This window comes from Rhinopithecus bieti, unplaced genomic scaffold (genome assembly GCF_001698545.2).
Source record: "Rhinopithecus bieti isolate Rb0 unplaced genomic scaffold, ASM169854v2 scaffold_47952, whole genome shotgun sequence".
NCBI classification, from domain to species: Eukaryota; Metazoa; Chordata; class Mammalia; order Primates; family Cercopithecidae; genus Rhinopithecus; species Rhinopithecus bieti.
This window is the reverse complement of record NW_016820098.1, coordinates 1,829,514-1,843,583: the sequence shown is the minus strand read 5'-3', so window position 1 is coordinate 1,843,583 and position 14,070 is coordinate 1,829,514. Positions and strand designations below refer to the sequence as shown.

General features: G+C 40.2%; 1 protein-coding gene and 1 pseudogene across 2 annotated transcripts in view; one reads left to right on the top strand and one right to left on the bottom strand.

The window, feature by feature from the left end:
• Positions 1-14,070, top strand: part of GRHL2 (grainyhead like transcription factor 2) — a 189,139-nt gene that overhangs the window by 65,072 nt on the left and 109,997 nt on the right. For both annotated transcript variants that reach the window (XM_017859460.1, XM_017859459.1), the window contains exons 3-4: positions 1,311-1,378; positions 6,974-7,367. In XM_017859460.1, the coding sequence (XP_017714949.1) occupies positions 1,311-1,378; positions 6,974-7,367 (462 nt within the window). The remainder of the gene's footprint in view (positions 1-1,310; positions 1,379-6,973; positions 7,368-14,070) is intronic.
• On the bottom strand, positions 10,804-12,488 carry LOC108520172 (probable ribosome biogenesis protein RLP24 pseudogene; annotated as a pseudogene).

Genomic DNA, 14,070 nt, shown 5'->3' with positions numbered 1-14,070 from the left:
GCCACCGCATGTTCTCACTCATAGGTGGGAACTGAACAATGACATCACTTGGGAAGGGGAACCTCACACATCGGGGCCTATCATGGGGAGGGGGGAGGGGGGAGGGATTGCATTGGGAGTTATACCTGATATAAATGACGATTGAGGGGTGCTGACGAGTTGATGGGTGCAGCACACCAACATGGCACAAGTATACATATGTAACAAACCTGCACGTTATGCACATGTACCCTAGAACTTAAAGTATAATAAAAATAAAAATAAAAAATAAGAAAAAAGAAAACTATGGCAGAGTAAAGGATCTAGGATGCAGTAGGTGATTAGATGATAGTCAGAGACACAGCTGGTGAGATGGCCCTTCTTTCAATGAGCACTTTTTCAATATCTTTCAGATAATATGTTGGCATTGAGTGTTTTGTTTTATTTTATTTTTTATTTATTTATTTTGTTTTGGGACAGAGTCTCACTGTGTTGCCCAGGCTGGAGTGCAGTGGTACGATCTCAGCTCACTGCAAGCTCCGCCTCCCAGGTTCACACCATTCTCCTGCCTCAGCCTCCCGAGTAGCTGGGACTACAGGTGCCTGCCACACCTGGCTAATTTTTTATATTTTTAGTAGAGATGGGGTTTCACTATGTTAGCCAGGATGGTCTCGATCTCCTGACCTCGTGATCCGCCTGCCTCGGTCTCCCAAAAGGCATCAGGAGTTTTAAGACAATAATGAAAGTGTATTTAGAAACAAAATTGTGGGAGCAAGTCCACAAGCTGTGTAGGAAGGTGGACAAAGGGGGGCCCAGGTATATTGGATGCTTCCCCCCGCTGCTAGCTCAGTACGGCCCCCTGTGCCTAAGCCCCCCCACCATGTCAGCACTTAAAGTTCTCATCAGAGAGGAGGATAGATCCCTGTTCTTTATGCTGACACTTGTTGTGTAACTCCATTATGTTTTCTGTCTGATCAAAGGCACCCAAGTCTAGATTCACCTCTGCTCACATTGCTTCTCTCCCCTCTTCCACTCCCAAGGTAGGGAGTGCATGAGAGGTGCTCGGGTCCAGGGAGAGTCACCTAGGCCAGCAGTGAGCAGCTGAATCATGTCTGCTGTGGCCATATGTTTATCACCAACCCTTTGTCTCTGGCTCCACAATCATTGTCACTCAGGCTACTCGCCTTTAACATCTTCTGGTGATAGCAACTTTTCCACCATTTCCTGGAGAACATCCCATTTTGGTTTCTTTGCTTATGCTGGTGTCCAGCTCTGAACATGGTCATGGTTGCATCTATGTACATCTGACTGATGGTTGGTGATGTTTCCAGGTTCCTCGAGACAAGAGGCTGCTGTCTGTAAGCAAAGCAAGTGACAGCCAAGAAGACCAGGAGAAAAGGTAAAGGAATTTGCCTGGCCCCCAGAATAACTCTATGTTTTCTGAAAACAATGTTATTAAACTGTATGTTTTGTTCTTGAGAGGAGATGGGGTCAAGAAGCTTAGCATCCTCTGTCTTTCGAATCTGGACCAATGCCAGATCTCTCAATGAGGAGAGCAAATTGCATTTTTGATTGTGCATTCAAAGGGTCCCTGCACCCTCTTCAGATACCTGCTTCTAAGGAGGCTTAAAATCCTGAGTCAGAGATGAGATGCTGGCAAGATAGCGCATTGCTGGGATTAACTTTTCTGATCAATCCTATGGCATTATAACTGCAGTTAGGCCCCTCGGGAAGTGAGACACTTGAAAGATTGCTTTTGGTGATGGGGGAGGGGAAAGAAAGGAGGTTGGACGGTTTCTTAGCCAGGGGAGGCACAGGTGGAGGCCACTGCAAGGGCTACCGCTGTTAGGGTGAAGGGGCAGGACAGCTGCAGGAGATCACTATGGAACACCCCTTGTCTGCCCTCCTCAATCAAGAACAGCTGAAAAGCAAGGCACAGTCAGATAAATCGAGATTCAAAAGGGGCAGAAAAATCAAAAGCAGCTTTATTTCTGATGAAGCCGATTGGAGAATGTGACTCAGAATCTGCAGTTTGTAACATTTCAGTCCTGACTTAGGTAAGTGTACCCATTCAGTCCCAGGCATGACTTTGTACCATTTATAGCACAGCAGGGGTGACTGGAGGGAGAGTCCTCTCTCTTTGGCCAGAATGATCCAGAAAAAGAAACAGGACCAGAAGGGACTGAATCACCCTGCTCAGCTACTTCTTTCAAACTCACCCACTTTTTTTTTTTTTTTTTTTTTTTTTTTTTTTTTTGAGACGGAGTCTTGCTCTATCACCAGGCTGGAGTGTAGTGGTACCATCTTGGCTCTCTGTAATCTCCACTTCCCAGTTCAAGAGATTCCCCTGCCTCAGCCTCCTGAGTAGCTGGGACTACAGGTGTGCACCACTATGCCTGGCTAATATTTCGTATTTTGGTAGACACGGGATTTCACCATGTTGGCCAGGATGGGCTCGATCTCCTGACCTTGTGATCCACCCGCCTCAGCCTTCCAAAGTGTTGGGATTACAGGTGTGAGCCACCACACCCGGCCCAAACTCACCCACTTCTTTCAAACTCACCAATCAATAAATCTCTTCCCCTGCAGTGGGATGGAGAGAAGCCATGGTGTTTTTCTGTTGGAGGTTCTTCCATATGGATATAAAATCCCCTACTAGCACATATGTCAGAATCTGACCTGGCCTTGATAGGAACTGCTTGTGACATTACAGTCTTCTGTGATCAGCAACAGGGGCCTCTCCACCAACCAGCAGCCCTGTGCTGTGCAGCATCTCCAGGGTACAACCCCAGCAGAACATGAAGACTGCCTGCATTGGAGTCACTGTTCCACTAGGGATCTCCTGAAGCTCCACACTGCCTTGGGGTCCTGGGACCTCGCTGGCAGAGGTGATGACAAGGAAAAAGAGGCTGACACTCTTCAGGCCCTAAAACTTTCCCTTGATCCAGTCAGTTTTATTGAGTTAAGCTTGTGCTATCTGCTTAGTCCTGTGCCGGAATTACAGCAGGATGAGGGAAAAACAAGTTTAAGCCATGTGCTCTGTCTACTTTTTACATCACAGACAAGTGAGTATCTCTTAGGACAACATTATGAAGCAACAGCTGCTCATTGTATTTTAATGGTTACTTTTGTGATTTTCACAGAGCATTAAAAAAAAAAAAACTGCAGTGAAGTGTAGACTAACCTACCTTATATATATTAATTATGACTTAGACTTCTCATCGAATATAATTTGGAAGGATGTCATTGTGATCTACAGCATATTCATGAATTAAGGTGCCATATGTTAACATAGTATCATTACAACTGTTTGTATGCAGAAGTTGCTACCTGGAAAAATAACAGAATCTCAAAGACATGATCTGAATTTTCTAAAAAGTATGTTTAACACACCGTTATTATCATTGCATTTTTCTCATATTACAATATTTGGTTCAATTTTAAATTCTATTGCAGATAGTTACTATCTCACAATAATTCTTAGTTTTAATTACCCATTTTTTAGATGTCTTTGTGACGTTCTCTGGTATTAGCTTCAAAATCTAAAACTGTTTAACAGAGGCATAGTTACACATTTTAGGGTGGTGCCGAACCTGTTATTTTCTGGTGGTATGATAATATTCAACTAGATATATACAATTCCATAGCTTGCTTATTTGTTTGTTTATTAGGACACCAAAGCCAAAAAATATTTTGACTTGTATTCTTTCTTTAGAATTCATAAGTTTTGCATGAATTAAATAATTAAGAAACCTGACCCCAAATGGACTCTAACGATAGAGAAGTTGGTTAACTTTGAATATTTTGGCAAAGCCAATGAGACTGTATGTGTGCAAAACCTAGAGTGGAAACTGAATAACAACTTTGTAGCCAATAAATGTAGACCAACTTATGTACTCCTCACCTGTAGGGGCTTATCCCCAAGTATTAATGGTTATTTCTTCACTAAAGGCTCTGGGCTGACATGAGTTTGGGAAATCCTGGGTTTTGGTTAAACAGGTGAAGGAATGCTGGTACCTTAACTGGGTTCATGATGTTTGCAACCCACTCAGGGTGGTCTCATTATGGCAGTTTTGTTTGTTTTTTATTATTGATTTCACCATGGACTCTTTTTTGTGTGTGTATGTGAGGAATATCTATTAACATTCTATGCAATGTGTAAACAATGAGGTTTAGGTTTAGGGCATGGTAATGTAAATGGGTGGTCTGGGTTTTGGCATTCTCCAACTACTTGGATTCAGATGAAACACAAATTCTAAATTTTCACTATTTCTTATGTGCAGGTTCACGTTATTGATTTGATCATGAAATCAGGTCATTACTTAAGGCCAGAAAGTGTGTAGACTCGTGATTTTACTCCTTAGGAAATTATTTTCTAGACTTATTTCTTCCTACAAATAAAGTTTTAGGTATCTTAAATATTTTTCTATTTGCTGTGTTCATGTGGAGAAATTCTTTTTGTAAGTTTCACTTTGAAGTTTCATCTGAAAAATCAAAGCTGAAAATATCAAGTCCTGCTTCATAGTCAGGCAAGCTCAAAGGCTAATGGGCTTCCTTCTTTATACCAGGAGCCAGGAGAGCCCAGTTCTTGGAAGAAATTTTTTTTTTTTGAGACGGAGTTTCGCTCTTGTTGTCCAGGATGGAGTACAATGGCATGATCTCAGCTCACCGCAACCTCCGCCTCCTGGGTTCAAGCGATTCTCCTGCCTCAGCCTCCTGAGTAGCTGGGATTACATGCATGCGCCACCATGCTTGGCTAACTTTGTATTTTTAGTAGAGATGGGGTTTCTCTATGTTGGTCAGGCTAGTCTCGAACTCCTGACCTTAGGTGATCCTCCTGCCTTGGCTTCCCAAAGTGCTGGGATTACAGGTGTGAGCCACAACATCCAGCCCCAGAAGAGCAAATTTTAAGAAAATATTCCTCACAATGAGAGATGCCAGAAAACCCCAGAAAGCACATGCTGGATAAAAAACAGAAATAAACAAACAACCCAGGCATCAGAGAGGGGGCAAAAGATATATTTTCTCGCCATATTACTCAGAAGAATCCATAAATTAGTGAGAGGTGGCCCCAAAATTACACTGACCAGAGGGACTTGGCTAATAAAATCATTTTGCTGTCAACAATAATTTTCCATTAATGAGTTCTTATTTGTTTCTGCTCTCTCCTACTAGACTTCTTTAGTATAGATGAAAGTACTTTATTCTAGTCTGGCAAGAATTAATTTTCTACATCCTTTCCTTTATCTCTGTACCACCCAGGTACAGAGATCTGAGAGATTTTATTTTACATAAGCCCAGCTACACCACTTCCTTAAGCCCCCAAAGGAATTCAGTGCTAAGGATGTCAATGAGCTCATGTTCTTTCTCAATTTGGTGAAAATATTTGAATGATAAATTCTCATTATCTTATTTCTCCTTTAAGGTGCCCACAGAATGGTAAAAATATCCTCCCCACTCCTCAGTCCTTCAAATTACCATGTTTGTCCTCCTCCTGCTTTTTTCTTTTTGTATTTTAAAACTAACTTTTTGGTAAAATTTTCAAATATATACAGAAGTACAGAGAATAGTGTAATAAACCCCCCAAATACCCATCCCATTCTCCAGTTCAACAATGATAAATTTTTGCCACTGCTTAATATCTGCTTGATATTGACCTTTTCTCTCTTTCCTTTTCTTTCTTTTTTTCAAATTGCAATAGTATTTAAAATAAATCCCTGTCATGTCATCATATTAGTTATCCTCTAACTACTTCTGATCTGTATGTCTAAAAAATGAAAATGGACATTTTATTACATAAGCTCAAAATCATTATCACCCCTAACTAAATTAACAATACTTTTTTTTTTTTTTTTTTTTTTTTTTTTAGACGGAGTCTCACTCTGTCCCTCTCCCACCTCAGCCTCCTGAGTAGCTGAGACTACAGGCGAAAGCCACTGTGCCTGGCTAACTTTGTATTTTTAGTAGAGACAGGGTTTCACCATTCTGGCCAGACTGGTCTTGAACTTCTGACCTCAGGTGATTCGCCCGTCTTGGGCTCCCAAAGTGCTGGGATTACAGGCATGAGCCACCGCGCCTGACAACAATACTTCCTAATATCACCCAATTCCCAGTCCATATTCAATTGCCTCAAAATTCCCATTGCCTGACAAATGCCTTTTTGGTTTGTTCGGGTCAGGATCCAAACAAGAGCTACTGGTCATACTTGATTTTTATGACTTTTAAATCTCTGTTAATCTAGAATGCTTCTCCCACCCTTCCTCCTTTTTTCACGCCTTTGACTTGTTGACAAATTTAGGTCAGTAGGATGTGCTGCATTCTGGTTTGTCTGATCGCTTCTTTTTGATGTTGTTTAAGTCATTCTTTGTGTTCCTGTATTTCCTAAGAGCTGAAAGTTAGATATGAAGGTTTGATTAGACCTAGGGTCAGGTTTTTTTTTTTTTTTTTTTTGAGACAGAGTTTCATTCTTGTTGTCCAGGCTGGAGTGCAATGGCATGATCTCGGCTCACCACAACCTCCACCTCCAGGTTCAAGTGATTCTCCTGCCTCGGCCTCCCAAGTAGCTGGAATTACAGGCATGCGCCACCACTCCCAGCTAATTTTTTGTATTTTTTAAGTAGAGACGGGGTTTCACCACGTTGGCCAGGCTGGTCTCGAACTCTTGACCTCAGGTGATCCACCCGCCTCGGCCTCGGAAAGTGCTGGGATTACAGGCGTGAGGCACCGCTCCAGGCCTCATTTTGTTTTGTTTTGTTTTACAGTGAGACTGAGTACTTCAGGTTGCATGATACCAGAGGGCGCATGGCTTACTCGTGGTCCTACTTTTAGTGATGCAAGGATCCCATTGCGTTTCGTTGTTAAGTTTGCCAGCCCCCCATCCCTTAATGGCATTAGCATTCAATGATTATTGCCTGCATTGGTTATTTTATTAGGCGTTGCTGAATGGTGATTTTTCTAATTCTATTGTGTTGCGGGGGCGGGTTTGAACACACAGAAACTGCCTTGGCCCCAGTGAAGCCCAGAGTAATTTGAGTGGAGGAGAAAACCGAGTGCAAGTCCTAAAGACTGTTCCAGTGAACCTTTCCCTAAATCAAGATCACCTGGAGAATTCCAAGCGGGAACAGTACAGCATCAGCTTCCCCGAGAGCTCTGCCATCATCCCGGTGTCGGGAATCACGGTGGTGAAAGCTGAAGATTTCACACCAGTTTTCATGGCCCCACCTGTGCACTATCCCCGGGGAGATGGGGAAGAGCAACGAGTGGTTATCTTTGAACAGACTCAGTATGACGTGCCCTCGCTGGCCACCCATAGCGCCTATCTCAAGGACGACCAGCGCAGCACCCCGGACAGCACGTACAGCGAGAGCTTCAAGGACGCAGCCACAGAGGTGAGTCCCAGGCTCCATCGATGGCCGGAACTCAAACCCAGAGGCCCTAGCTAATTTTTCTGCTGTTTCCTTTCAAAGTGTGATAAATGCATTAAACAGTAAGTTTTAGTTTCAATTAGTTTTTTAAAAGATGTGTTTGTTGGTAGTCTGGCATTCTTTCTAAATAGGTGTTAATAAACCTATCTATGAGTTTGTGTGTGGAGGAATATTTCTATTTTTCTTGGTTCTTAGATGATGGATTTCTTTGTTTTCATTTTAGTCTTAAGATTAAATATTTGTGAGGAATTCAGAGATGTTTGTTTGGAAACTTCTGCTTTGTGGTTTTCACCTTGATCTTTTCCAGTTTATAACCTTCCAAATGGTAGGTAGCTAAAGGTAGGACTTGTCCATTCCTTTTTAAAATACAGTATAATTTTGGCTGGATGTGGTGGCTCGTGCCTGTAATCCCAGCACTTTGGGAGGCTCAAGCGGGTAGATCGAGGCCAGGAGTTCAAGACCAGCCTGGCCAACATGTGGTGAAATCTTGTCTCTACTAAAAATACAGAAAAAAAAAAAAAAAAAAAAAAATTAACCAGTCATGGTGGCAGGTCCCTGTAATCCCAAATACTTGGGAGGCTGAGGCAGGAGAATCACTCGAACCCGGGAGGCGGAGGTTGCAATTAGCCTAGATCATGCCACTGCACTCCAGCCTGGGTGACAAGAGTGAAACTCCGTCTCAAAACAAAGCAAAACAAGCCAATAAAGTTTTAAAAAACCTTGTCTGATGGAATACTCAAGAAGGAGAATTTGTGTTATCAATAATTAAGTGTGTGTATGTGTGCGTTCTTTCTACCTTACAAATAGAGAATATGGATTCTTAGGAGCTCATAGGACTAACTTTGCTTGTTTGTTTTAAATTCAGAAGTTCTAAGTGCACAGTTGAGAATTTTGGTAATTGTATACAATTGTGAAACCAACGTCAGAATCTAGGTATAGAAAGTTCCCTTGCCCTGAAAATTTCCTTGAACTTCTTTGCACTTGAAGTCTTGCCTGCTCACCTTGCATTTGGAGAGCATGGATCTGCCTACTGTCACTATAGTTTTGCCTTATCTAAAATTTCATGAAAATGAAGTGATAGAGGATATAGTCTCCTATGTTGCTTTTTTTTTGCTTAGCATATTTTTGAGATTCATTTATGTTGTTGCTTGTTTTTTGTTTGTTTTTGACATGAAGTCTCACTGTGTCACCCAGGCTGGAGTGCAGTGGTAAGATCTTGGCTCACTGCAACCCTGCCTCCCTGGTTCAAGCGATTCTCCTGCCTCAGCCTCCTGAGTTGCTGGGATTACAGGCATGTGCCACCATGCCTGGCTAAATTTTGTGTGTGTGTGTGTTTAGTAGAGACAGGGTTTCACCATGTTACCAGGCTGGTCTTGAACTCCTGACCTCAGGTGATCCACCTGCTTCGGCCTCCCGAAGTGCTGGGATGGAGGTGTGAGCCACTGTGCCCAGCCTTGTTGCTTGTTTTAATAGTTGTTTTTTAAAATTGCTGAGTAGTAGTTCATAGTGAGTGTATATCACTATAGCTAGTCACTAGTTGATGGACATTTAGTTGCTTCCAGCTTTTGGCTATTATGAAAAATGCTGCTATAGACATTCCTGTTTATTTTAATATTTTAATATTTTAATTCCTGTTTATTTTAATGTGGACATACGCTTTCATTTCTCTCGGGTAAATACCTAGAGCTGGAATTGCTAGGCCATGTGGCTCATGTATGGTTAACTTTATAAGGTACTATCCCTGTTTTCCACACCCTTGCCAAAACTTGGTAACTTTTAAACTTCAGCTCTTTTAGTGGATATGTGATAGTGTCTCATTGTGCTTTCAATTTGCATTTTTTTAAATGTAGTGATGTTGAACATTATTTCATGTACTTATTTGGCCCTTCCTATAACTTCCTTTGTGAAGTGTCTGTTCAAATTATTTGTCCAATTTTTAAATTGAGTTTTCTTCCTTTTATTAAGTTGTAAGAGTTCTTTATATAATGTGAATATAGGCCCTTCATTAGTCACATATTTTGCATTCCACTAGCCTTTTTGTTTTCTTAACTATATCTTTTCATGAGTGACAGTATTTAATCTGATCAAGTCTACTTTATTAATGTTATCTTTTATAGTTTATACATTTGTTATATCATTTAAGAAATCTTTCCTTAATCCAATGTCACACTTTTTTTTGTTTTTCTGTTTTTCTTTAGATGTTTATTAGTTTTATGACTTTCATGTAGGTTTCTGATTCATTTTGAAGTAACTTTTTTTTTTTACTTTTTAAATGGTTGTTTTTTTTTTGAGATGGAGTCTGGCTCTGTCTCCCAGGCTGGAGTGCAGTGGCGTGATCTCGGCTCACTGCAAGCTCCGCCTCCCAGGTTCACACCATTCTCCTACCTCAGCCTCCCGAGTAGCTGGGACTACAGGCACCTGCCACCTCGCCCGGCTAGTTTTTTGTATTTTTTAGTAGAGACGGGGTTTCACCGTGTTATCCAGGATGGTCTCGATCTCCTGACCTCGTGATCCGCCCGCCTCGACCTCCCAAAGTGCTGGGATTACAGGCATGAGCCACCGCGACCGGCCTTAAATGGTTTTATTTTATGTGCAAATAATGAACAGATGTTGTACCTATAAATTCTACTTTCCAAAAACAGGAGCTTTTTAAAAGAAAACCACAAAATAACTTTAAAAGGCACTAGGATTCCTCTGCTTCTAGATCATTACTAGGCTAGAAAAATAAAGTTTGTTCTACCAGAAATCACAAGTTAGAACTGAGCATTCTCCAAAGTGGAAATTCTAGAGTATAGTGTCATTCCAGGCAAAGATTATTCAGTTCTCATCCCCAACATCCACAACTACCTATCGGAAGGGTTAAACCAGGTCAAAACAGTCCAGCATGATTAGGTTTCATCAAACAATGTCATTATGCTCTTCTAATGTGCAAATAAACCAAATAGGAAATACTAAAATAAAAATAACATTTGACACTGTCCTACAAATTGTTAGCTCCTTGTTGTATCCCCCTTCTGTAACATTAATAAAGGGAATATTTTACTGCAAAGAATGTTTTATTTTATACATCACTAGCCATGAATTTTTGCCATTAGTTATTATACAAATGCGGTCTAGTGCCATTATCCAAATGGCATAACCATTTTACATCCACAATTGACTTCTATAGTTATAAGTAGAATTTTCATGATTTACATAAATACATCTGTCAGTAAAAATTTAACACTGAGATGCAATCTAATATCCATAATATCTGATGTTTTGTAGATGGAAATGTAGGAAAGATATGTTTAAATCACTTTTCATTTAAGTGACTTTATGTAAAAAATAATAATTTAGCAGTTCCAAGTCTCCAAAGGGCATTTTCAAATGTGCATAAAAGAAGTGGTTACAGAGATTTCTAAGAAGCATCTTCCACATCCACATCCTCTTGTAACTGTTGTACCATTTTCTCTTCCAACTGCTTCCCTTTGCCTGCAAGGGGGGCTCAGATAAGATGGATGTTTTGCTTGACTTCTTTGATATCCTGAACTTCATAGCTCTTTATTTTTCTTCAATTTGTTCATTATAAATTTAGCCTGGCATTTCTGTTTGATTTCTTCAACTCTCTTCATTGCATCAATAGTTTTATTCCATAGCTCTCACTGGTATTTGATAGGTTCATTTCCACGTTTTTCAAATTCAAATGAATTATACACTGTAAGCTCTTTACCAGCTGCTTTCTGGAATGCTTTGGTTCACCTAACTTTGTGAGGATTGCACTTCTTTTTGAAGTTTTTATGACGTTTAGATTTGCAAAATCTGAACACCTTGCAATTATTGTGGATGAACATCATGCCATGGCCAGGGTAGATGGTCCCTGAACACAACACTTCTTGATACACATGTTGAACATGTGTGGGTCCCCACAGACCAAACACCAAGCTTGAGACATGATGTGACTTTTATATATGGCGTGAGGTAAGGATTAAGACCCTTTTCTCCATACTGATATCCAGCCATACTGGTTTCATTTCCAGCATGGTTTATTAAAAAGATGATCTTGTATTTATTGAATTGCCTTGGGATCTTGCTAAAACAGCAATTTATCATATAATTGTTGGTACCTTTTCCAAATTTTGACCTTGAATATGTAATGTGTATTTTTATTAGCTCAGATCAGCTTCTTCACTGTTTAGGAGCACTGCCTCTGCATTCAAGATGAGGGTCATTGGTTCCCTATTTTTCAGCCCACCTGAGCCAATAAAAGACAATGGCAGAAGGAGAGAATGTGTGGTTTTCCAATTTCCTAAAGAGGAGCAAGTGTAGTGGCAGCATGATAATATCTTTAGCTTGCTGCCTATTTAATTTCCACTGGGGAAAAATGCAGCTACCTGAGCTTGAGATTTTATCTTTAAGTAATAATATTTAAAAATAATGAACATTTGATGGGTACTCACTATGTGCTGGGCGTCATCCTAAGTGATATATAAGCCTTACAAAAGCCCTTTGTGGTAGGTACTATTATTGTCATCTCTATATTCTAAATGAGGAAACTGAGGGTCAGAGAGCATAAGTATGCTCATGGTCATTTAGCAGTAAGTGGGAGAGATAGGACTCAACCTAAGCTATCTGGTTTCAGGACCTAAATCCTTAACCATATGACTACACACTCAGAGAAGACTGGGGCCTTCTGATTCTCAATTGTTCCATTGCTTAAGACAGTGATTCACCAAAATCTTTTTAAAAATATCTGACTGTCCTTGATCCATCTCAGATTTTTTTTTTTTTAATCTTTCAGGTAAGCAAAGAGTGCGAAAGGTTGGTGAGCAGGGACTAACTCTCCGCAAAGTTGCAGAGAGCAACTCTTCTATACTAGGTCATAGAAGTTGCACTAGCAGCCCTGCCACTCCTGGCACCAGTTATTTCTGAGTGCCTGCTATATTCTGTGGAATCAGGGAGTGACAAAAGTGACATATGATAAATTCCTTGTCCTTAAGAGGCTGTCGTATTTCTTGGGCTCTGGTAGCTTTATAATCAAACTTTCAATGCCCTTTAAATTTAAAAAATGGTCTTAAAATTACCTTTCTTAGCTTCCTGTATCATATTGCTTAAAATAGTTAATAAACTTTCTTTCTTTGTTTTTTTAAACTGAGTGAAGGATCTTGTAGAGTCTTTGGTATTGTTGATTATTTGATTTACTCTCAAGTAGTCAGAGGTGCTTCTGTAGAAAAGCAAATAACTGAAATTATCATTCCACAATCCCATGTGAGGTACATGCCTTTTCACCAAAAGATTGCCACTGATGTATTTTCTCACACAGTGTAGAAATATTCCATTAGTCACAGAATAGTGTATGGACGTGGTCCAATGTCAACGGAATCATCATGCTATTTGGGGGATGTGTTATCAGTTATGTTTGTATTGTAGATAAAGAGTCTTGTGAAAGGAAGCTATTGTATTTTGGGCTTTATTTTGAAGTAGATGAGAAAGTAAAGAAACATACCAGAAACTAAGTATAAAGACTGTTCCCACTGATTTTGGTGGAGCTGCTTTCCTTGTCTTGGAAATCAGTGTTTACATGGCATATTGTATTTCAGCCTGATGTAAATTAAATTGAATGACCTACTATGATTGTTAGCTATTTCATTGCTAACTGGTTATAAGAATAAGTGATTTCAGAGTAATTTCACCAAGAAAATTTCATTAAGGAAAATTTGTCTAAACTCGTTTATTCTAGGCAAACTATTAAAATATCTAGAACCCTTGTTGAATAATCAAATTTATTTTGCCATTTGATCCCAATTCTTCTGTGTGTATGTGCACATGCATGTGAAGTGTAGCAGGGAAGGGAGTAGTTTGTTTTAACTCAGGCTGGGATTTTTGAAAAGACCGTGGTAGCATTAAAAGTGCTTTAGACTGGAAGTGGTGGCTCATGCCTGTAATCCCAGCACTTTGGGAGGCAGAGGCAGGAGGATCATTTGAGCCCATGAATTAAAGACTAGACTGGGCAACATAGTGAGACCCTGTCTCTACAAAAATATGAAATAAATTAGCCAGATGTGGTGGCATGCACCTGTAGTCTGAGCTGCTTGGGAGGCTGAGGTGGAAGGATTGCTTCAGTCCAGGAAGTTCAGGCTGCAGTGAGCTATGATTATGCCACTGCACTCCAGCTTGGGTGACAGAGCAAGGCCCTGTCTCAAAAAAAAAAAAAAAAAAAAAATGCACTTTAATGGATGAATTTTAGCTAATTTGATCCACCTTTTATTCTACATCCTCTTTGTAATAACTTTTGGCAAGTACGTGTTGATTTATACTGGGTACTAGGCACTGTGGTGATGTGGAAGCTTAGGGCAAAAGGCATGCCTAGTTTCTGCTAGAAGCTTACAATCTGTCTGTATGTGTGAAGGGAAATAATGCTAGATGCCATTTACTGAGTTCTACTCTGTGTCAGGCACCAAGGCTTACTCATTTTACATCTAATCCTTACTACCATCCTACAAGGAAGGTGCATTATTTTTCCCATTTTACAAATGAAGAGACAGAGGTTCAGAGAGGTTAAGAAACAAACCGAAGATCATGCCACTAATAAGCAAAGAGTATAGTTGATAAATATACAATGGAGTGGTAATTAAGACCAAAAATGTTTTTGTTGTTTTTTTTTTTTTTTTTTTTTTTTTTTTTTTTT